The 25854-nt window shown below is 37.4% G+C and overlaps 1 protein-coding gene across 1 annotated transcript in view; it reads right to left on the bottom strand.

The window, feature by feature from the left end:
* Positions 1 to 1925: 1925 nt before the first annotated feature.
* LOC126561437 (eukaryotic translation initiation factor 5B) overlaps positions 1926 to 25854 on the bottom strand; it is a 32407-nt gene continuing 8478 nt past the window's right edge. Inside the window, exons 4-8 of the mRNA XM_050217582.1 lie at positions 20415 to 20491; positions 20117 to 20312; positions 19901 to 20008; positions 8357 to 8518; positions 1926 to 2048 (exon numbers count right to left, since the gene is read on the bottom strand). Coding sequence (XP_050073539.1) covers positions 1941 to 2048; positions 8357 to 8518; positions 19901 to 20008; positions 20117 to 20312; positions 20415 to 20491 — 651 coding nt within the window. The 3' untranslated portion in view covers positions 1926 to 1940. The remainder of the gene's footprint in view (positions 2049 to 8356; positions 8519 to 19900; positions 20009 to 20116; positions 20313 to 20414; positions 20492 to 25854) is intronic.

Below are 25854 nucleotides of genomic sequence, written 5' to 3' on the forward strand. Positions count from 1 at the left end.
TTGTTTTTTAGAAGGACCTATATTGAACTTTCGATTTTGCCCGGCTGGTAGACTGGCTGGGGTTTGGGTTAACCTTAATAAATTTGTCAGACATGTACATGCACGAATCCTCTGACGGGTCAATAAATATATTTGAGCAGCCCTGGCCCTTGCTGAAATTAGCAAACGGAATCATGTCCGGTTTTGTTTTACATATCATCGTCATTAAAGCTTCTAAATGCTATTTTAATACTGTGCATAGCTCTCTACTGGAAACTACAACATTCTACCTCGTGCTTACGTATCTTGCTATAGAGTGAACAGGAAATTGAATAATGGATGTTTTCTTCCGTACGATAAATTTGACCAAATTCAACCTCCCACGTAAACTTAAGCTAGGGAAGCAAATATTCAGCAGGGATTCGCTTATTTTGCACAATCTATATGTGTGTGTGTGTATGTAACAACCTGTGGGTGGTGGTGCCTCTTATGCGTAAAACAAAAATGATTCTCCGTGGATTAACAGTGTGTTTGTTTAAGCCTTCACGCTGGAAGTTCATTCATTCTTAGAAATCTCAAAATAACCGACAGCCACGGCAGCCATTGGCACCACTTACTCTGCACGCCATACGATACCCGTCACGTCAACAGTTTGGCTAAATCGATCTGTTTGAATCAGCCTACGTCCCAAGCAAATTGATTGCCGTCAAACCCAGCCGCATATCAATTCAACAACTAACTCATCACGGTACAAAAAAAAACTGTTCTGTAGTATTTCAATAGTTAATAATTTCATAATTCACAAATAAGACTAATCGATGTAATATTATAATATTAGGATAGGTAGGTTAGTGCAGCTGTTTACCATGAACATCCTTGTGAATGTCAATAAAACTGGTTGGTTGCTAATAAAATAGCACCATCATTTTGGTCGTTAAACTTTCGAGCCATTTTTTGGCGGGTTTCAAATCAAATTTCAAGAAATATTATTCACTATGGAAACATCTTTTTTGCACCTATTTTCGGTCATACGAATACGGGATGTGAAACCCTTTAAAAGGTCTAACTAACGATTAGAAACACTTTTGTACTCTTACTTTGCTAAAACTCTTGATCAAAAATCGAAAACTGGCATAGTTACGCGATTACTTTATCATACATTTTGTTGTGATATTTATATACATTACGGCGAGGGTTATGACTCTCTCAAATGACTCTTACCTTATCAGTTCTTCATTTGTATAAGTTTCTTCCATTTTCTACATTAAATTAGTCTGCGCTGGTTTCACTTTTCACATTTTTTTTATATGTTTTGCAAACAAGTAGACTTTGTTGTTATGGTAGTACCTTTTCCAGTTTAAACAAGTTTTCGTAAGAATTTTTGATGCGTCGTTTTCAATGGGAATATTTTGCTGTTCGTTTGGTTTGTTGGGAAATCAGACATTAAATATTACTCGAATTGCTGTTCACTAATTAGATCGTTAGATTAGATCGATCGACACATCTTGCGATAATATTGCACAATATCAGACAGAATTTGTGATTGTTTGCTGGATTAAATTACGACATTGCTGCTGATTGGGGATTGGGCTTTTCATAAATATGTAAACAGTATTGAAAAAAATCTTTTTGCGGTAAAAAAAGAACACAATAAGGATGGAGAATTAAAATTATGTTGTTTTAATTCAATTTCGATCGAAAATTAGTTTTACAAATCAAACCAAAGAGACTAGCAACAATGCATTTTGACTTTGAAATATTTTTTGTTTTGTTTTGGAAACCACTGATAAAATAAAGTAAAACATATCGGACACAATTTTATGTTGGCTTGTGCTCGTGATACTCAACGACACCGAGAGGCAGAAACGCAACAAACTCTAAGCAAACACTAAAAAATGTGAAACAAAAAGCATTACACACAAAAATAAAACCATTCAAAACTGACATCAAAAACCCTCCATCTACAATATCTGGAAGGTCTTCTTGAGTTCCACCATAAGCGTCCAGTCGGATTTCAAAAGATCATCCCGGAAGTAATCCTTGCACGCATCGATACTTTGACGGGAAATCTGAAACGAAAAGATGAGTGAAAGGAAAGAAAAGAGTTTGAGATTTTTTGTACATTGTTGCAAATAAAACAAAACACATGAACATATTAATCAATGAAACAAGGTTTTATATTCTATGAACTTGTTCAACCCTTACTGACATCATCAAGTGCGAGCTATGGAGCACATATTCATTGACTAAATTTTATTGATTGACCATTCTCATCCGCATGTACTGAGTCCTTGAACTGAAAGCCTGCTTTTGAATGACGACGAACGGGATAGTTATTCATATTTTACCTCACGAATGATATTGTATCTGTTCAGTGATAGAATATCATTCGTCGTGAAACCCCAAAATACTAATTTTTCAATTCTTGTGTCGAATTAAAGCATCGTCCAATCTTGAACAATGATAGCATTTTAAGTGATTATAATTATTGCATCCTTTTTATCACTAACAGGTTGATAGAATATCTAATTTTAAAACAAATGTTTAAAAAAATGGAGTCACTTTTTCTGTTTCCCCTATCCAATTTAACTTTTCATGAGCACAAAGCCAACAACGAGGGGCCAACGATATAAATTGGGTCGAAAGAACTGGCAACGATTGACGTCATCACAAGCCACTGTTTCTTGTGCGTTAGCCTGGAAGCTTTTCCAAAAATTTCCCAACCCAACCGTACCAGCCTCCATCGTTGCTATTGCATCACACCACCACCACTCGCTAGAATCGTTTAGTTCGACGTCACAACTTGTGATCCACAACATTCCACAAGCCCTACACATGTTTCCATTCCGTAGTACCCCGACAGAACCCGAACCCGCCCAAGGGGCATGTATCTAAGGGATGTGGAAAAAGGTCGGTGCTCGGTAAATATAGCAGCAGCACGATGTAAATGGATTCCTCCAAGAAGTAGTATATGGCTGCTGGTGTTTGCGCTAGTGTTATGTAGTGATGAAGGAACCGAACATACAGAACCAAGCCCACCAGGAAGCAGACAGGCAACCTCCTGAATGTTGCTGCGTTCTTGATCGCTGAGCTTAATATTTGTGGTAGGGAAACGGCGAAACACTACGCCAACCGATATCTACCAGCTTGGAAGCGAACCGTGCAGGTTCGCTAGTAGCTGGGGTAGGTGCGAATGTTGGAGAAAACGGGAACCCTACATAGCATGGTAGGCACGCGGTTCAATGAATGGTGTGTGAAAGAGAGAACAACTCTTCAGGATACTGGTGGCGTGTACATACACTCAGCCCTATGGCTCGGGGATTATATACGTTCGAAGGGAAAAAGATTCCCGAAAATGGTAGCATGACCATTGCTGCTGTGCTGCTGGAGGTGGAGGAGGTTCGTGATGCGAATGCGCTCGTTGTTCGAAAAATCGATAAAGTCCTGGGTAACGTGCCCGTGAAAGTAGGTCACTGGGATACGTCGGCTGCACATTGCTTTAACGCCTGTTTCTATGCTGTATGAATGAATTTAGCCGATATGAAAGAACATTCCCATACTAAGTGAGCTTTTCTTTGCATTTTTGTATGTTCAAATACGTTAAATACGGTCAATAATGAAATGGTTGACGATAAACGTTTAAATAAACTTTTTAAAGAGAATCTTTTGCTCACCAAAAGAATTATTGTACATTAGAAACTATTTATATATTTTCACAGGATTCACTGTTATGTTCGCTAAACGATGAATGAACGAAAATTCCAACTTCATTCGATGTTCTGCAGAAGTATATGCTTTCTCTTTGTCCGTGTTTGAGTCGTACACAGTATTATGTGGGAAATATTTCGACCAAGACCAGGAACAGGACCAGAAGGTGGCGATGGTAATGTACAACAGGTCGAGCTATTTTTAGCACAAAAGCCACGACCCGGAGCTTAGGGGGAGAAAACTGGTGAAACTGGTCCTGGATAAGCGATATATCCCGTTATGACGGGCACTTGGGACGGGCAGTTTCGTATCGGTTGTGCCTATCAACAGCTTACCTTGGAAACGCAAAACAACAAGGATTGAACGAATATAAATAAGACACAGAGGAGCCGTGGCTGATATTTTTAGCACTGAGCCAACCAGCCCGGCCCCCGTGGCAAGCCTGCTATGTCAAACGAGCCTCCCTAATGCATCGTTCCCATCCAAAAAGGCTGCCCTGGATCGGTAAGCCAGCCATTCCCGGTGGTGTTCAATGAATGTTCCCTATGTGTTCAATGCCCATAGTGGTTTCGGAGAGCTTTCGGGGCACGGCCTTGAAAGGGACGTAGCTGGGAACGATGTTCCCAGCCCACAGGATAACTCATCCCGGAAGCGAGCCCCAACCTTCAATTTACTGTTACGAAATTAGGTCAACAATGACGTCAATGGAACATGATCGGGATAAGTATGAATGGAATGGGGGTTTGGATTTTTAGCATACACATTGACGTATGAATTTTAATACTTTCCGTGAGGCAATTTCCAAAACAAATTAGCAAATGGTAGCACAAACTAATTTAAATGATGCATATACAAAATATTGGCAACACTTTAAATGCAGTTATTGAGATTCTTATTAAACATAATAAATGCGAAACATACTAAATGTACAAAGTTTCAATCATTCCAAATGAATAGATATTCAAAGAATTCAGCATATTATCGAATTAAAATTCGTGCATTGATTTCGTTATTTTACGCACACTGTTAATCATAATTTCGAGGATCCATTTTACTATTTAAACTTTATCGTATTAATGATATCCGTACGTGTCAGTATATGCTTATGGTATATGTTGCGAATGGTTCATTAGGACACATTTCATTGTTGGTTATACTTCCTCCATAACAATTCATCGTGACATTCAATATGCACTGAATTTAATTGCGACAAGACCGTGAAATTCCATTAAAGTCTTTAGTATGCATTAGTATGCGTGTTGTTACTAAAGACTTGACCTTCAAAAGGACCAATGCGTTTTCAATACTGTAATAAACTTTAAACAAAGAAATGTAAAATTCATTTGCGTTTGTTTCAAATTGTTAAATAATTTGAAGCACGCATAGTAAATTAACAACAAAAACCTAAGCAAACCTTTGTTATAACATTGTTTCCAAGGTTTATATAATATTTCAAGGTCACATCGAAACCTCCGAAAGGATGAAGCTTACCTTACGCAGGATTTATTATCAAGTAATAGGCATTATGAAATGCTACACCTGTGCTGATTAAGAAAGCGATATGGCCTATGTTAAATGTAAAATAACTCATACATAATAACAAAAACAAGGCGAAAATGCCTTGAGAAATTTGTACAAAATCAGCTCAAGATGAGCTGAGAATGCAAAACTTAAATTAAAATTAAGAATTACAATTAGTAGCTATTGGTACACTCGTTCTGCTCAGTATCTACTCATTCCATTGATTATTATTTAGTAATCAATTACAAATAGCAAATTATATTAATATTGAGCAAAAACTTTAATTTAAGATTGTCTCGACCAAAGAAATAGAGAAAATTGATTATCGAAATAAATATATCTGTGGGTCAGAAAAGAAACGCAATATTTATTGAAATTTTAAGTTTATTTTCCGTCCCACTTCGTCCCAAAAAAACAAAAATTAATAGGACATGATGTGAGTATAAAAGTTAACTAAACTCTTTATCATTGTTGTGAACGTAATTGTTAATTACAAATTAATTGATTATGTTATTGATTTAATAACAATTTTTATTATTTACATAAGTTTTAAGTTTTCAGCTGTCATCGTTTTGGTTAGAACAAAAGTTTTGTGATTGATAATTACATGAAAAAGTAACCTTTACGATGATTTAATCTTCTAAAAGGAGTATATACACGTGTACCAAATGAATTAAAAATAATATTTATCACGTATAACCATTTTAAATAATATTTAAAGAAAGCATAATCAGTTCTTCTTCCTAAAAAATATTTCCTTCTCCTCAGCTAGAGCAAAAACAACAAACAATCACATCATTTCGTACAAAGCAGTCACTAAAACGTTCGCACTAAAGACAGCCAAGCCCCTGTTTAACGTCCTTCCTCACTAGGACACTGCGCATGGCAGCTGTTCGCAAAGAGCAATGTACCCATGGTGTTTCAGTTGTTTAGCTTGCGATTGACGTCATAGTTGAAAGGTAAGGCTGTGTTGTAAAAAAAAAACCACCATTCTATTTCCTCCCTCAAATATTGATCGTTTCTTGATAAGCTTTAAAGATTGTGTGGATTTCCTGATACGTAGAATTTTAGTTGTATAGCTGTATGTTATTTTTGATAATAATAAAAATATATTGCTTGAAACACGCTAAATGCACTGAAATTCATCAAGCATAACTGCAGTATGCGACCTTTTCCCACTGAACGTAATTTTGTTTATCGGCAGGCGTAATGGCTTGTTGGGTCAAATCGTTTGTCCATCCATTCCCAAATGAAAGAACAAAGAACCATCTAAATACCTTTATGGGAGCAACAAAAAGTCAGTGAACGCAACTGATGACGTCATTGGTTTCAATCGATAAACGCAAAGGCGTATGCTACTGTCACGTACTTGCGAATGGGAAAAATGGTTTTATTTTTTTATTTGGACAGGCAATCGAGACATTCCACATGGCGTGAATAGTGAAAAGGATCTTTTGAATTATTATAAGTATTCCCTTCTTTTCACTCAAACCTACCAAATAAGGCTTGAGTTTAAATTCATTGTACACAATCAAAACATGAATAAAATGTTCTTCATTGTGTGGATAATATAACAAAATGAGTTACAATATATTGTATGTATTGCAAACAAACTCTTCAAACTTCAAACTAGATTTAAACTAGAATTACAATGTTCACTCTTCCATGACGGACTTCTCTTCCATGAGGAGTGAACCATCAATAAATGGTTCTATTTCTTATCTAAATTTTCATTACTATGTTTATCTTGTTTCGTGATGTTCATTATGTTTGGCGCAATGAACATGCGTTTTTGTAAAAGGAATTCTTAAAACTTATTGGAAATGGATTGATGGCTCAGTCTAAGCGATTGCATATGACAATACTGCGTGGAGCCGCCATACTCAAATAAATAATAATAAGCGGTTGCACAATTTAGAAACATTTACAATGATTACAATTTACAATAGTTGTAAGTGCCATATAATAAATTTGTTGCTTTTTTATATAGATAGGAATGAGCCGACATAAAACGATTTTGACTTTAAAGCTTAAAACATCATTGACAACTTACGTTTAGCAGGGTAAAGCTGATTGTATTGCAATATGTTGAAAATTTAATGAAGCGCTGACCAAAGGATAAGATTTAAACAACAAAAATGTAGTCGAACATAACAAGGGCCGGCCTCAACGAAGGCAAGGACCGAAGGCGTTGATGACCTAATTTGGTTAGCCACCCTGATGACGTCGGTCAGTGGCTTGGTTTGATATCCTAACTACAGCAACACATTCGCAGATGACGTAAGTAAATGGTGCAACGCATTTTACGTCATCTAAAAGTTCATCACTACTGGTTAACCTAATGCGCGCAGTAGGAATGCCAACGCGTATGGAATTATTGTTTCAAAAGTTTACAATTAGTTGATTAAGTTGTTTTAAATGTAAACAGTATTCCCACAAACTGTAAAATTCGTTTTTTTTTTGCATAACCCATTTCACCCCATAAATCGATATGAAAGATAGTAGACAATGTGGCATACGATTTATTACTAAAAGACGTCGATTTAAACTTTAAAACACACAAAATCGTGTTTAAAGTTATTGTCAAAATACACACTAATAACCACGATCATTTACCTCTGCATTTCGAGTAACTACCATCTTTCTGTTTTTCCACCAGACGTTTTGTTTTTTTTCACTACAAATACATATTTTGGGCCAACAAAAAGTTATTTTAATATCGAGAAATGAGGGGTTTGAAGAATATGTGTGTTATTTTTAACACTCGCCATCGCATTAATGAGACTGCCCTTTTTTCAAATATTAAACTCCCATCCACTTGAATTCTACCGACCACATGGGGATGTTATTATTGTTGCTGTGGTTGGTACGGATAGCTTGTAAAACTATATGGACAGGTAACGCTAGCAAAACAGGCGGATGATGCTATTGCCACTTTGGCTTAAAATAAACAACACGCAGCCGCAAAGTGCATTAGGAACTGTGGTTCACAAAAATAGACTCAACAGAAACATTATTAGGACAAAACCTCCAAATTTAACAACAGCACCCTCATCATTTCACCGTTTGGCCCTACAAGTATGATCAGCTGACAAAAAAAAACAAACTTTACAACAACCATTTTCAAAAAAGCATGATTTAGACTTACCTTACTAACTAACATGTCGGTTTCATCAAAGTGGCGGCCATACAATTTAGGTGTTTCACCAGGTATCGGCTCAATTTTGATACACACTTCCTGTCCTTTTCGAGCACTTTCAATCTGTTTATGGTTAGCTTCGATAGATGTTACAACGCCGAGGTCAGTAAACTGTAACGAAAGTATGAAAAAAGGATTAATAGTAATGTGCAACTTATAATCACTTCACAATTTGTTTTAGATAATTCAGATATAAGGCACGCAGTTCAGCATTGACCGCGATAAATACCTATTTGATGTTAATGTATTTTAGTTTTTTTTTAAATATGTAACGTAAAAATGTAAAAATACTTCGGGAACATTAATTCAAGAAATTCTACGCTAACAGCCCTCCCAGGATCACAAGTATGTTAATTTTTTCTGTTAGTGAGATATTGTTTAAGGCAGCGGTTCACACTATGGTCTCAAGACAACTTGAAATTAAATTAAATTAAACAAACTCGCAGAGTAACATAAAATTCATAGCACACGAGTGTTTACATCGTGTATATTTCCATTCGTGTTCTCACGTTTCTTGACATGAAAGATGATGTTATTCTAGATCCGGATATCAAATCCCTTCCGGACCATTTCCCCGTAGGCATGAACTAATTATCCAGCTACGGGTAAAATCATCAGTTCCTGCATTCATTTTTTCAAATATTCATAATTCCTTTAATATTTAAAAACTACATAAACCTCAATCGTGAGATTCGGCAATAAAAAGGCACTATCAATCAATCCATAACGACACAATAAGTTATGAATGTGAGATTCACAGACATAGTTAAATGAAGAATCCATAATAATTCAAACCTTAAAGCCTGGCAAACGAGTGGTTTCGGGGTGAATGAAATCTTCTATAATGTTGTTCCTTTCAGATAAATGTCCATTTCCATACGCATTTGCTTACATTTTCTACCAATCAGTAAACTACGCTGTATTGAATGTTACAACAAACAACCGTGAATCGTGACTGCATCATTCATTCATAATTTAAACTCATTCATTCGTTGCTTCCTGTTTGTTGCTCGGTTGAGTGATCGCGTACGGCGAACATCAGCCATCGTGATACGATTCCGTGGATCAGTTTTACACCTCCTCGCCTAGCACCACGCGACGCAAAGTTGTGCCGCCGTCCGTTTCCGTTGCAGCTTACGATCGTGCCGGACGTGCGCGAAATCGATCAGGAAGGATAGGCAGAGCGGCGCTGGAATGGTGACCGATGGAAACGCTGACAGCTTTGATCATCATTGCAGCTGTGCGGCAAAACGGTATTCGTATGAGTCTCAACGGTTTCATAAAGGGAACAAGCGAGTCTAAGCACGTGTATCGATTGCCGTTTTCGAAATAAATCTTTTTACTTCATTACTATGTTTTTCGGAACATTCTGCTTTAGTTTGGTAATAATTTCATCTCATTGAAGCTCATCTTTTAGTAAATAATTGAAAACCTAAGCTCTCCACTTCACAACAATACAGAGATGTGTTCGTAATGATTGCAAGATGTAATACCGACACCACCTCGAGTATAACATATTCAAACAGAGAGATTTTGCGCAATGCGCAGTTTCGGTTAACACATAGGAAATGTCAATCAAAATATTCGAATCAGTCCAGAAATTTTTGTAAATGTCAGTTAATAATTAATAATCCACTTTCTGCTCAACGTTTGTATTAAACTAGCAGATATGTCAAACAGTAAGGATCGATTTCAAAACGGACAATTTAAAACATATATTTGAGTCCTTATTAAACCGTTGGCCAAAAGGCAAACGAAGCACATTAGTGATTGCAGATGTCATGATGTAATTTACTGGAAATGTCTGATCAATACCATGCGGTGTTCTAACTTTTAACCATATAATTTCCACATTTTATCTTGGAATTTAGGGATTCAATTCCCACCATTCTAGATGACATGATATTATCTGCTAGTCTTTAGCTCTTCGTTGCTCATTGATCGTTTAATATAAAATATTAATTTAATTTAATTAACTATTTAATAAACTTAAAGCACTGAATCTATCGCGAGAAGTCCTCTAGTTGGTAGGATGCCAGAAACTCATCCTTATTAATACAGCAGGTCTTCTTACGTTTTAAGTTCGTTACGTGACGTGACGTGATAACATTTTCCTCCTCCTCCAATTCCTGGAGTTTCTGCACTATCTGCTCTCCTCAAAGCTGATTTTTGGTAAGGATAACCCTTATTTCTCCTTGCTTGATTCCTAAGTATTCGTATGCGCTCGCCCGCATTCTACGTCGCTGCTACATTGCTTGGTATGCGCAGTCATTCGTTGTTGAACCTGTCAGATCTGGCGTCCCCTCCCCTCGACACGAAGGGAGTTTTGGAGGGAATTGGAATATTAAATTATTTTCTATTTTAAGGTGATATACAGTTCGCTAAGTGAATTAATGGCATTTTAGAATAAAAATAGAATCTCTTAATGTGGTTTTGAATCCTAATTGTATTTGAATGTCCTTACTCTGTAGTCTTTCTTGGGGCTCAGTGTCCCAATGCTTCAAGTTAATTTGTTTGTTTATCAGGCACTATAACAGCTTTGCGGGTTTCACCTGTTGCAGAAATCCTCTAAACCACTCGAGGTTTAGCGCCGTCGTCTGCCAGTCCATTATCCCGGCCATTCTAGCGGAGGCCTCAACGTCATCACAACATCGCAATTTCTGTTTACCACGCTTCCTCTGTTCATGATGACATGACGAGTACATCTGAGCCTGGCTAGTCTGTAAAATAGTGAGCTCTTCGTACAGCTCGTAGAGACAACGGAGGAGCTTATTGTCGTGGCTCCTCCGTTGTCTTTCCACACATATACGTGGCCAAGAATGACCATCTTCCTCTCAAACGCTACTAAGAGGGTTTTGTCAGTTTTAGTTAGAGTCCATGTGAGTACCGCGACTATATAAGTTCTATATAGCCTCAACTTCGATCATCGCGACAGAAGCTTTGATTATAACAGTTTCTTCAGACAGTAGAAAGACCGGTTGGCAGCCAACATCTTGCGATCTCAACATCAATGCTGTTGTCGGTGCGAACTTCTAACCCAAGATAGGTAAAATTTCGAGCGACCTCGAAGGTGCGGTCACCAATCCGTACGTCAATCCTACGTAGGTCGGGATTTGTAAGCATGGCCGGATTATTTAACTAAGCCAAGTGATCGAAATCTATGTTGGATTTGGTTGTCTTCCGAGGCTTATCTACACATAATCTGTCTGGTTAAAAGTTAAAGTTAAAGTAAAAGTTAAGGCTTAGTTGTTCTTTCACATAAACATGTTACTTCCAACGACCGGATTGCGTCAACGAGCAGTATAACAATCTTCATGAATGAAAATGTAACACAGAACTATGTATCAATTGCAAACTGAAAATAGGGTGAAAATCTTATCGCTACACTGCTTCAGCATTTTATGAATGAAGTTCATTCGCTCACTGTTGTACCGAAACCGTTTGTCCTTAAATATTAAGTACACCATAAAGGGGAATGTTTGACTGCACAAATACATATGCCTTTCACTCTCCGAAAAGGAGAAACTGTTTGCCATTGTATGAGTAATTTTATCAACCAAATACAGAATGAACAAAGAAAACAAAGACAAATGGAGAGAGAGAGAGAGAGTAAAATAAAATTAGCGGAGAGACAAATGGAAATCAAAAAGGTTTTTTCCCGCATCGGAAGCTTGAATTTTTCTCTCTATCATTTTTGAGGCTCCCTTGACAGAGAGACTTTCCATACCTAATTTCTGAATGAAATCCATTGAAAATAAACACACACTGTACACCAAGGTGCAGAATACAACCGCGCACACACACACACACACAGATATACAAACTGGCACAAACTCCAATGAACCAAAGCTAAACCAAGCAACAACAACGGTGTGCTGCTCAACCCCATTCATAATACGAAGCTAGGGAAAATTTGTTCGCGAGTCTAACCCGGGGCCATTTTCATTCACAAAGCATCCAAGGAAAGTCATAACGATAGTATGCGTGCACAGCCGCACATTGTCCTTCGATGTCACCTTGCTGGCAAAGGGGGTAACGAAACGAAAGAAAACAATCGAGAGTAACAAAACAGTTTTGAAATCAAATCGTGCCATTTAATGGCGTTGTTCACGTTGGCCACCCCGTTTGGAGAGGGTAGAAGGAGAGTTATTTTAGGATAGCATCAGAATGGAAAATAAATCTCCTGCAGTGTCAAACAGCGTTAGACGCTGCCGAAATTATGTTTATTTTAGTTCCTCATCGGTCTCGTCTCCGAGGAGGTTGTAATCGGGGTTTTCAACTAAAGAGAACATTTTAATTTATATTGCCTATAATGCCTGCTTTCTAAATTACGCATCCTGATTGCATAAAAAGGTTTTTTTTTTGATGATTTTCTTTTATAAAATAAATATACATTTTTTTTAAATGTGTTCATGACAAACTTTATGATAAAATTGAATTGTTTCTAACTGTTGAAATCATACCTCATGCATATTTCACTGCATTAGCTCTAGAAATTTACACACACACACACATGAAAGAAGTTCCCATTGCATCGCACAATTATCATAATATAAATAAATGAAAAAAAAAATCAATAAATAAACCAAAATAATTCAAGCAACACTGTCAAACATTTTTCTATACGCCAGACAGTAAGGCGTCGACTCCGTAACACACCATTGCCACCTCGAAAATGGTATCATCTAATCACTCTAGCCTTAGTTTATCATTGAGCAAATACATCCATTTTATTTACCATGCTACCATGCTTTTACATGAACATGAGTATTTTGCGTCTTACTTTACCATTTATAGACTAAACACGAAAAAAGTCAATACTGAACACATAGCGATGACCAGATGGTACTATTCGACTCTAAACATGTTTCGAACATCATAACTGTAGAGTAGCAGAATATAGGAGGAAAACAAATTGTGATAAATAATTTGTTACTGTTCTACTAGAATTACTAGTTCTCTATAATAGAAATTTAGACTAAATTTTTACCTAAACAGGCACTGGTTAAGAAATAAGAGCGGCAAGAAAACTGAAGAGAAATAGGATAATAGTGTTTAAATTTCTTATTGTTAGTTACTGAATAACTACACTGACAAATGCACATCATCATTAAAATAAATAATTTCACTCGCTAACACTAACAGTCTACGTATCTGTTATTAACTATATCAACGAAAGAAGCAAAAACCATTTGAGAAAAAACGTTTTGTTTCATTCATTTAAAGAGGCATTGAGTATCATTGATTAATAATGAACGACATAGATTCATAAGTGAGTGGATCACGCCGTGCATACTTGAAGTGCTTCTTGTGGGAAATCTAGCCATTAAACTGATCAGCAGTAAACAAGCGAGAGAACGCTTGATCGAGAATTATGTGTATCCGTTTTTTACAGTGACAACGCTTGCCACACCCTTTAGCAACTGATTTTCTAGACTTATTGTTTTGTGCGTGGCTTTCCATTGCGGGCATCTCATTCTTAGGCACATCACATCTAACAGCACTAACTTAACCAACAACGCTCCTATGCTGCTGATTTGACACGGCTAAGTACATTTTGCCATGCGCATCATCACTTCTTGTCGTTCAAACTCGCGCGCTCTATTCCTGGGAAAGAATAGACCCGGTGGGGTCAGTAAATTGTGGCGATATGTTTTGTTTTTCCCTCCTATTATAGCCTATGCTTATTATGCTGGCATGCAGAATACACGTCACGACCGGCACGGCATCATCCGTATTGTGCGTGTGTGTCCATTGTCCGACACACATAAAGATCGTTTTGAATTGCGTAACACATGTGCATGACTGTGGTGAATATCAAATCAGCAAGCAACCACTCCATCCATCCATCCATCCAATCCATTCATCTATCCACCGTCTTCTTTGCATAGCAGTCTGCTGCGAAATTTCGTATGGTTAACATACCGCATAGAAACACACATATGAGGCGTGGACTTGAGAATACATCTAGGAGACATATGATGGCCAGAGTATTCGACAGAACTGTGACTTAGGAATTACCTCAGTTTCGGGCTATACTATTCCTAGAACCCCAAGAGAATCGACCTTCCCCGAGGTTCACACGCTCAGCGAAATGCGTTTCGCGATTAGTTGTGAAAGGGCATGTGCGCGCATATTGGTAACGAAGCTAAACTCGGCGCTACGGTGTCTGGTTTGAAGCTGATTTTTTTTTATCAAATATGCAAACTTGCTAACGTATGGCCGGTAAACTGTCGGTTGCATTGCAAACTTGATAAGCAAATCGTTCCCTTCCACATAAACCAATCGCATAAGTTTAGCAATGGAACATAACCATGGCTCTAGTTGATCCTCCGTACCATGTGGATTGTAGATGGCTATTTCTTTTTTTTTTTTGCTTCTTTGTTGTATGTCGCTTGAAGCTGTGGTTCTTTCTACTGTTGACAAATTGATCAACACTGATAAATAGTAACGCTCAACAAAACTGACACAGTACCCTGCTTATGATTTGCTATCCGTAACTGGGTAACGATGCAGAGAGGCGTGTTTTTATTTGCAGGACGTCCACATACAGTATAGTATGAATGTTATGTGTCGATTTCCTGTTTACTTGAACTGAGAGCGTAATTTTATGATTTGTATAATTTTTCAGTATATCTGAGCATATGTGCTTGATTGTATATTTTATACACGTTTAAATCTCGCATGAATCGTGTAAAAATAGAAAATGACAGAACTTCGTTTATTTCATTCGGTGCCGAACACTCTAAAGTAAATCTAAAGGTAAATGGTGGAAAAAGTAACCCCTAAAATAAGATTTGCTAAGTATCTCAGTTCGCTTCAGTATTATTACATTTAGTATTAACATCAAATAATACAAATAAATCATTCTGTTTGTGGACCAATTCATGTCTGACAGTTATCTGCTATAGGAAATATCTGCAATAAAAATACCACACCCAAGAGATGTTCCTTTTTTTTAACAGAAAGTTGTGTCCTGATGATATACCGAAGTAATATTCATTTGCTGTCTGAAAATACTTTTGTTTTATTTCTTCATACAGAACAGAAACGTCTTTTGAAAAGGAAATGAGATATAACAACAACAACAGCAACAACAGCAGTAGATTTCTGCATAGAACGCATCGTAAATTGTGTGATGTGAAGTAAAAACGGATGGCTAGCGGCACACATAAGAAATAATTTGTTAAAGATCCAAATGAAGAAGATCGCATGTAACAACAACGACGAAAACCTTTCGCCTAACAGCAGCGAGCTTATCAGCATCATAAATAAGAGAAAATGCTACATCCCGAGCCGGTCAACATCCGGTAGGTAACTGTCCGATGGTTCAGTGCTGGAAGCCAGGTATCGCAGCCTTCTCAAGGAGGGCTCCATACCAGCGCGCCACATTTAATCAGCGACCTGTTGAGCAGGCTCCCGTAGGGCGAGAAAAAATAAAATCAAAACAGGAAGCCCTGAATCGTTGATCGGTGGTTTAATTTTTTACTTTTCCCTTTTATCCCCTGCTGTTAATTTATACCGCAACACGCCTTACCTAACTCTGTGCTCTCCTTTGGACCCATCGCCGTATGCTCTTACGTAGTGCTGTCGCTAATCTTTAGTCGTGTTATATTTCTATTAACTTCCTCTACTTCAACTATCTGTTCAAAATGTGCCTAAGGAACAAAGGAAGGAATATGTGATAAGCATAAAGTTATCGACAAACTTCCATAGATCAGGCAAAACGCCACACCAAATGACTGAAAGCACTTTTGAAGATCAAAGACACTTTGGGCATCCTTAAGATGCAACAACACTTACCAAAAGCTGTCCTCTAACACAAGGCGAATGTAACAATAAGAGCCGAAAAAGAAAACGACAGCACGGGTATCGGCATCGGTCTAAATATCCATGAATGAACAACAAACGCTCCAAATTAGAGGAAACACGAGAACGTATCATAATTGTGCTGCTACTATCCCGGCATGTCTTATGTCTTACATGGTGCATTCACCAACAGGTTTTTGGATACGTAACTTGACTCCACAATCACCGGACACACACTGTATGAAGGTAGCACAGAACCGAATTGGACCTGAAGAAACGAAAATAGCAGCAACGAAAGATTGGGCCATGGTTAAGATCTTGTCGTCTTTTACACCGGAAAAAGCCTCTCGAAACTCGTTAGTTTTTTTATTCGCTTTGAAAACAGGAGACGTTAGAACTGGCAAAGGTGTGTCGACGAGTTACAAAGTTAAGGTAGAGAACGTCAGTGTCTGGAAATTAATTTATGGGCCCAGTTTGTTTGGAGGTATAAGCTGCTCTCGATTACGTGTCTCGACCGGACGTTTTCAAAAGTATAACTTGGCTTCAAAACATTTCCAACAACAAAATTCAAAAAATTGTAGCGTTTTTGATAATCTGTCAATCTGTTATCGGACGGATCTACTTTAAATATCGATTTATTATGAAGTATGTATGACAGATTATAAATATTTTCTACTTAATAATATAGATTTTGCTTGGTTTTAGGGGCTGCCCGGTGGTTCGGCGCCGGTCTTCGAACGGCAGGACCGGGGTTCAAATCCCATCCGGACTGTCCTCCCGTAGGCAGGACGGACTATCCAACTACGTGGTATCGGCAGTCTAGTAAGCCACTTCGATGGCCGGCATGACTTTAGAAGACGTTAAGCCAAGAAGAAGCTTGATCCTTATGCACATATTAGATCAAAGTGAACACATCATCAATTTTATTATCAGAATAGAAAATGAGTAAAGAAATAGTAACACTATCGTTGAACATGTGCTATATGCTACATGTGCACAAATGAAAGAAAGAAAGGAATTTTTTATAATCCGATTCTCTCGATTAATTCAGATTAAATAGTTCTTTTAAATTAAAAATTTATCAACGTTTTTTTAACTGTACAATATATGAATATTCGATGAATACTCAAATATGATTATCGTTAATTACATTTTTCATCAGATTAGAGTTACATCAATGAAATAGTTATCTTATTTAAATTGAAAAAATACAAAGAAACAAACGAAATGTTACAAATAAAAAAATATAAATTAAAATGCAAATTTATGATCCTATCACAAATAATATTCATTTTAATTGAATGACGTTACCGCTGGGTCTACGCAATACGGCCAGGCCGTCCTTTTTGAATTAAAAAAAAAACGCTGGGTCTATGCTCAATAGAGAATCCCGGTCCTGTAGATGTTTATGCTGTGGTTACCCGAGGCGTGGTCAGAGAAACCAACTCTAGGCAGACCTTAATTATAGATCTTGCTTTGTTATTTTTCAAACGATTCTAACGTTCATGATCAAGTTAAACGAATGTTTGACTGGAATGGAAAACTTGCTTGACAAATTCGCTGGGTATTGTCATATCTACTTCAAGAATATTTATTAATTTATATATTTACTTATTTCAACGCTCAATGATTGTTTTCTTGTGTTCAGGTGTAGGTCTCTTAGTATTAATATTTTCTGTATATTTTATGTTATGTAGGCAGTTTCTGCCTGATGAGCAATTATGTTAACAGTAATAAAAATAATAACAAAACAATGTATAATGTAAAACAATAATAAAATGTACAATATAGAATGTACAACAAAACAAATTTTCAACACTGGATTGCGTTTCTTATCCGTTTAGTTTATATGTGTTTCGCACCTGGCGTAAAAAGAAACAAAAAAAAAACGAAACGCATAATTACATAAATCTGCTTCATTCAATGTTCCTGTCTACCATATATTTGTATTTGTCTTTCATCTGCAAGCCCTGGCAAACAATCACTACGTTTGTGAAACACAACACAACATAGTTTTAAGCCGTCATCTGTTACGGTGTGTTTTCTTGTATTGTTAAGTTTCAGATATTTCATTCATGATTTCGTAGCGTAGCGCTCTTGAACCCCTCGAAACGAAACACACCGTTGTCGTCAACGCGAACAAATACACCGGAGGAAGAAGAGTAGGGAACATTCATTCATGCTTTTGTAGCTTGCCCTTCTCAAATTCGAACCGATCTGTTCTCACACAAGGCACGCAAGGCGCAAAACGTACCATTAAAATAAGAAGCAGGAGAAACAGATGTCCCGCGAGTACTCACGACCGGAAGAACCGGAAGTACAGAAGGTCAGTTAGAAGATGAGACAAGTACAAAAATTATACATACCGGACGGAAGTGCAAGCGAGACAGAGGCGCGTAGAAGCGGGTAAAATGTAACACGAAAATCTACTTTTCCAAATTCCATTCCATTAGTTACCATCCCGCACCATTGACATAGGCCGGAAGTAAAACGGAATAATAGGCATACCACAACAGCAAACCAAAGAAGAAGCTCGCAAAACGCATAGAACAAGAATGAAAAAAAAAAAAAACCTGCCTCATCGCAACAGCGGAACAGTTCCGGTCCAAAGCGGAACAACGATCAAAACCTTCCTACCGTCTTCCGTGGCACCGCACTTTCTTAAATGAAAGACCGGAAGAATAACATCCGGAAATTATGTTTGGCTCATTCCTTCTTGTCCGTTCTTTTCGTTTTTTCGTTCGTTCGTGTATTCGTTTGCTGGTTTGCTTCCGATTTAATCCCCCATACGCTTAACTACAGGGGCTTCCTTTCTCTTACATTCGACCGGTCCGTGACTCGTGCGGCGTCAGAGGAAATGAAGAATTTACGATCAGCTGCGGTGCTAGCGCACGGTACAGATTGCGAAGCATATGTTTGCCCCGGATCTCGTTATTTACCCTTCTTGCTCTATCCTCGTCACTTCCTTCCGGTCGTTCTGTTGCTGTGGTTGTTGCTTTATTTACGCATAGACTTTGAAGTGATGCGTACGTGCTTTATGTACAGATATGGCTACAGACCAAGATATGCATGTTGGTAAAATGGCTATAAAACATTTTGTTTTATGGATTTATGTTTTTATACAAGACCATATAAGATTTATTGTAACACAAAATGTACATTTGTACATCCAGCTTTGCGATCATTCATACTGAAGAGTCAAATGCGCATGCGCATTTGATTTTTTTTTTAAGATTTCCTGGGTTTACGAATGAACATTTATTGCTTCGCATTTTCACATAATTTAAGAAAATGTAAAATGGCAAGACGGTACAGTAACGAATTAGTAGCTCTACAAATATATTACGGACCACCAACTAAGACAGTATTGCAAACCAGTCAAACATTTCAAATCTTCTTCCACAAAGCGTAGAATCATCGCACGAAGCACACACACAGAATAATAATGATTCGTCATATTTTTGCTTCCCCGAATTTGAATTATTATTAGCATATAGGTTGTAAATAGCACAATCTTTCTTCTATATGCGACGTTTTCACACATTTTGGAATTGTTCAGGTTACGGTTGATGGTATTGAATGATTTCCAATATTTCATCGTACGACGTTTGAATATTGCATCAATCTACACGTTACCGATAAAGTATAAACAGATAATATGTATTTAAATAAACATTGACATACCTCTTTGCTAGGCACTGTAATTGGTGTACCCTCCTTCACAATACCGGCCTCCACAATTACTCCAACCACGATTGGATCACGTGAATTAAACACAAACTGTGGTAAAATCTGTAACGAGATAAGACGGTTATACGAATTATTGCCTGTCACAATGCATCAAACCAAACATTCCGCTGATTGTAATACAATCTAGGATTAATAAAGTAATTCCACTACCTTTAGCTTGCATGGAAAAACGGCAATCGATTTAAATTCGTCTCGTTTCCGTTGTTTGATTTCGTCCCGATACGCCATGAACTTATCAAATAGATGATAAATGATGTCTGCCTGGAAAACCTTCACACCCAAATGGTCCGCCAAGTCTTGCGCGTCTCGTTCTACTTTCACATCGAAGGCTAATATGGTAGCATATCTGCAAAAGTTACATTTTTTCAATTGATAAGACATTTTTGTGAACGCAACTAAACTCAAATAGACAAGATATTATGCTTATTCATGAAATAGTTCTACTTACTGATTTTCATGCTCCAACATTGTAGATGCTTTCATAACATCACGCTTAACAACTGGACCAATTCGAATGCCGGAATACTGAAATGAAAAGATACAGAATTATAGGATTATTGGAATTAAATTTCTCTTAGACGATTTCAATTTCAAATTTTATTCGTTTCATGGTATGAAGTTTGGCAAAGCGAGTAGTAAATCATTAACATTAAACAAATAACAATTCAAGCCAGAAACTCTGCTTAGCCATTTTACGTTTTGTGAATTACGCTAGTTCAACATATCACAAAGCGTAATGAGTAAATATCCATATTTTTGTGAAAGTTCAACCAAACAATACGCGGTGGGACATTTGAAAACGAAGTCACCACTGTTCTCATTTCCACGATAAGAAACACACACAGTAAAATGAATGCCTATTGTTTTACGTTTCCTGTCGTTTTGTCGATTTCGGTATAGCCACGTAACCATCCATACGCAACAACAATCGCTTTTCCATGGCCAAAGAGCGAGTATGCGTCCAATGTGCGTTCCCGTCTGTTTGCGTGCTTTCGCGAGCTAATGCATTTAGGTTGCTGGTTTACAATGAATGGATCAGGGTATGCAGTGTACTACTAAGCAAATGTTTTGGCTACCCTAAATTCCATTTAGAGACTCTGACGACGACTGACCGATATACATTAAAATGAAATCTTTTGAGTACAGATAAGCGACATAATTACCATTACAATCACAGTAATAATTGATGATATTTTAAACGACAAGAAAGAAATAGCAAACCGTTTCTGCTGTAAGCAAAAGAGGTCAGAAGCTCACGCAGTGTCTGGTCTGCATTGCCAGTGTTATATTTTTTCCAATATCCTATAACATTTGGCCATACTGCAGATTATCCAATTGTATTGTGAAAGGTTTGTTTTGACACTAATATTCCTGCTTTAGCTACGCACAAATTTGCTCGGCACTTTTTGAACTATGGAACATGTTTAACATTTCATCAACACAAATATAAATTTGATTAGGTTATTAAGACACTTCTTGAAAACATAGTTCAAAAAAACTTGTGTTTTATTATTTTTTACAACTTACTATAACATAAATTTTAGCTATATCTTGCACTTTTGCTTGGTTTCCTGCACTTAGTTTTACTCTATGAGTGGGGTCGATACTTCAATTAATTCTTATAGAAACGCTGACAACCTTTGTTTGTCCTGAAGATTATAGGAACTATTGCAAACTCAAACATCTGTTTTTGCGAAATGGGAAATATGTAACGACGAATGTTTTCGATTGAAAATTAGCAATCCTTGAAAACCTGAACAATCCTGTTTATACTGAAGCTTTATTTTACACCAACGCTCACTAACAGTTAAAGTAGGAAAATGAATACAAACTACCAAATACGCTTGCAGTAACCGGCATCCTCTTTTTTCATTTGATATTTACTCTCTACTTTTATAATATTCACTTACGAAGAGGCCAACGAAAAGATTCGGTTTACCGTCAGCTATCGAAAGTAAAGCCAATGTGTGACGAGTTCTCCATAATCTAATGTGCGGAGGATAAATTCAACACTTCCTTCATATTTATTCATATCCGCCACGCAGTCGCTTCTATTAGCAGTTTCCGCTCGGTTTCAGTATTTTATTTATACGTGCATAATGTATGCATTATTTCCTTAGTCACGTCTATCTTTCCGTTCTTTACGCTCTTAGATTACAACTTACATAATGTTTAGCATTCTTGTTTACGTTAGTTCTAAGAAAAAGAATGTGTTTTACTTACACACACAATTATCATGATGGATAATGAAAACAAAAATACCACACTCTGGACTATGCGTGGTCTCTCAAAACTGGATATCTAATAGAGATTTGAACCCGGGCCGAACAACTCATGCGTTATCCGGCTTAATGCTGTGTCAGATTAATAGGAACGGTTATATCTGGGAGAAAGTTCAAATCAACTTAAACAATCCATATAATAAATTTTCAAGATCTACTTTCCAATATATTAACATCCCGAAATTTGTCACATATGTTTGCATTTTTGATTTACTATAACATTTCATGAGTAACCCGATCTGTAATACGCACTATGAAAACACCCTTTTTCACTACAAGTTTTCTACTGTGTACTAAGTTGTAGCATAAATTGTAACCAGTTGTAGAATTGTTACCGTCTCAAAAAGCTCTGAACGGCTAGTTTAGACAGCTTTACTGCAAACGATCATGGTTTGTGACACCAACCTACAATCTCCAATATAACATAGCAAAACTCAGCTCGTTTTGCTGTTGCCAACCGATGCTGGTTGAAGAATGAGCACATTTATTATGGTCAACCGGCACTCGGAATCCACTTTGCCGGTTAAAGCCTGGGTGATCGTTTTACGGTCACAACTACCGTGGGACGACAATATGGCTACAAACATCGAGTCTGTTTACGACCATTGTCTTAGGAGACGACGATCCAGACTTTTACAAACAAGTTTGCCAACCTGCCCCGCCGTCAGCCGCTAACTACGGAAACGTTATCACAAATGGTAATGGGATGTGTATCAATATGCATCAAGCTACAAGTGAATGGAGCTCACTGCAACTACAAGTTCACACAATACGCATTCAAAACATATCTTACAAGTATGCGCCCTCAACTTTGAATTCAGTTTATCCGAGCATGATATTTGGTTTTCTCTTCACAAAGATAAGATGGCTTTGTCAGCTCCCTTGTTTTATTACAGTATAATGACGGCTTGTAAACACATAATGTACAAAGAAAGTACTTAATAGTTGACTTAATAACATTTTTTTTTAAATGTATAACTTTTTTTATAAATGAATATCAAACAAATTGTTTTGATAACTCTCACTTGCATAATATTTTGCACAGTAATTGCTATAATCTTTCTTGCTTAGCTATCAAGCTGGTTGTCCTTGCCCAACAAGATTTACTACAATTATTTATATCACGTAGTCGAAGTTTTCATTTTGGTATGCGTCGGGTCCGAAAATGTCTACCTCTTCAAGCTAAAAAAAAAGTAGTTTTCATACATCAACTATACAAAGTTTGTATGGTACAGAGATACTCTCCTTACATACGGCTTCGATGAACCTTATTTTGCTATTTGTATATGAAGGTCACGGTACGTTTTGAAAAGTTGGGGCGTGGCTCGGAGAAAGATCATTTCATCTTAGAGTGATATAACACTCTTGACGGTGTCTTTCGACCAAAAGGAGTAAAATCGGAGCAGAATTTAACTGTAGATTCTACATCCATAAACAGATATTTGATCGACCGTGAATGAAGCAAATGACGCGGAATGAGATTCGATCAAAATAATCATGCGTTAGTATAACGTTAATCTTTATTGTACTACAATAGTAGTAGAATACCATGTAGCAAAACTAATAAAAGAACTTATGCATACTACCAATCCTTATTATTCATGTTATTCCTACAGATCTCATAAAATCCAAACAATGACAAAACCGGATACACGCTAGAACGTGCTCATGACGAGAGATCACGATCACGTGGAAATCCTACTTAGCCATTGCCCAAAAGCGCTTCTCCTGTTCTTTACCAAGTGCTATCGGACCGTAACCGTTGTGTGTTTGTGTGTGTTTTTTGAGATTTTTTTCTGCCTTTCGCACACCCATTCAGTAGAACGGTAGGGACAAAGATGTAACAAACGGAAGAAGTCGTCGTAACGCATCAAACAAAATGAAATTTAAATGAATAAATAAACCCTTTGCCCATTCCGGGGCTTGAAAATAGTAATCAAACAAGGAGCCGCACTCGAACAAAGAAAGTGTGGACGTCGAAGACGAAAATACTTTAAATTCAAGCGAACCGCCACGTCTCGCACGGATGCATAAAGTGAAAAAGCATAGGCGTAAAATGATCGAAATCGCTGAATGTACATGAAAGATAGGACGGTTTATTTTTTCTCACTCTTTACTCTCATCATATGCACCAACCGTACGACATCCCCGCAAATGTGGCCTCTTCTCGAACGGTTACTTTCTTGTTACGCAAACTTGCCTCCCTGAAGCAGTGGGTTTGGTTTACTTCGTTTTGCTTGTGCTCCGTTTTTTGTACAGAGCTAAGATTTTTTTTTTCATAATTTCCCAACTAGTCTCATATGAATGAAAAGTTTATTTTGCCGGCCACCATTCAATACCACTGGCGATGTGGACGATGGTAGTGATTGCACCAGGGAAAAAAGTGAGTTATCGTCATTAAAACAAGAGGGATTCCCTTTCCTCATACGCACGCTCACTCGTGCATACACTGGAACAACCTTCCCATTCATCAGCCGACTCGTTCCTTCATTCATTGAACGGTGTTTTCGAGCTCATTCATAACTAGATGCTCAAGGAAACGACCAGTCTATGCGACGGTGCACACACGGTGGAACATGCAGGGTGCACGACAAGCGAAGATATTACAAGACATGGGTTACGCTACACTGCGCAGACACGCAATACAGTGCGCGTTGTTTCCCAGGCTTGGGGCGCTTCTGTACCCTACTATTGGACCTACCAGTGCACAGAGGGTAAACACTTATATGAACATCATCAAAGAACGAAAAGCGAAGATTTGGTTGGCAAAGCTTTTCAAACGCAAATATTGACTCTGGTATGAAACAACAAATTTATTTTAATTATTTAAAAAGTTGGTTGGTATTCAACATTACACAAACTGTGTGGTGTATATTACTACCGTTGAGATACAATACGAAGGAAAAAAATATGAGTTTTACTTTAGTAAGTACACAAAGTTTATGAAATACACCCTCAATTGTGTGTATGTTTAACAATTATTTCATAAAATTATACTACCTTGTGCTGTACTTCTGATAACATTCATGCAAACAGTAATCAGTTAAAAATATGTACTTTAAATTATTTTTTCTATAGTGATATAAAGCTAATGGGTTAGATTTGTAACGGTCGAAATGTCGACATATGTACGTGTATCCTAATCTAGTCTATATCTCTCTTTCTATATAATCTCTCTACATTCGGTTATGTGGTTAACAAGTCGATTTGACTTACTGAATTACTGGTAGAGCACGCCACGCCTTCACGTGTTCTGCAGCTCTGGTTTCAAGTCGAATCTGGACCATGCCCCCATAAGTAAAACTGTCTAATCGATTGTCGGTAAGTCAGGTTAGCCACTGATGTATACCATGGCCTGTCGAAACCCAATAAAAAGACTCTTTACAGCATGTTTAGTAATATACAACGTTAAGCGGACTACACTGTCTGACTACAAAGTAGACTGAATTTCTTTCAGTAGGTAAGGGTGTGTTAAATCAGCTCGAATTTTATCAACCCTCGTCCCATACCCGGAGACTGTGTAGCGATACAATGCAAAACAAAAAACAAAAAATAAAATAAAGATGCGACAACAGCGACCGAGGGAGTATTTGTGTGGGTGAGCTT

Source organism: Anopheles maculipalpis, chromosome 3RL (assembly GCF_943734695.1).
Source record: "Anopheles maculipalpis chromosome 3RL, idAnoMacuDA_375_x, whole genome shotgun sequence".
NCBI lineage: Eukaryota > Metazoa > Arthropoda > Insecta > Diptera > Culicidae > Anopheles > Anopheles maculipalpis.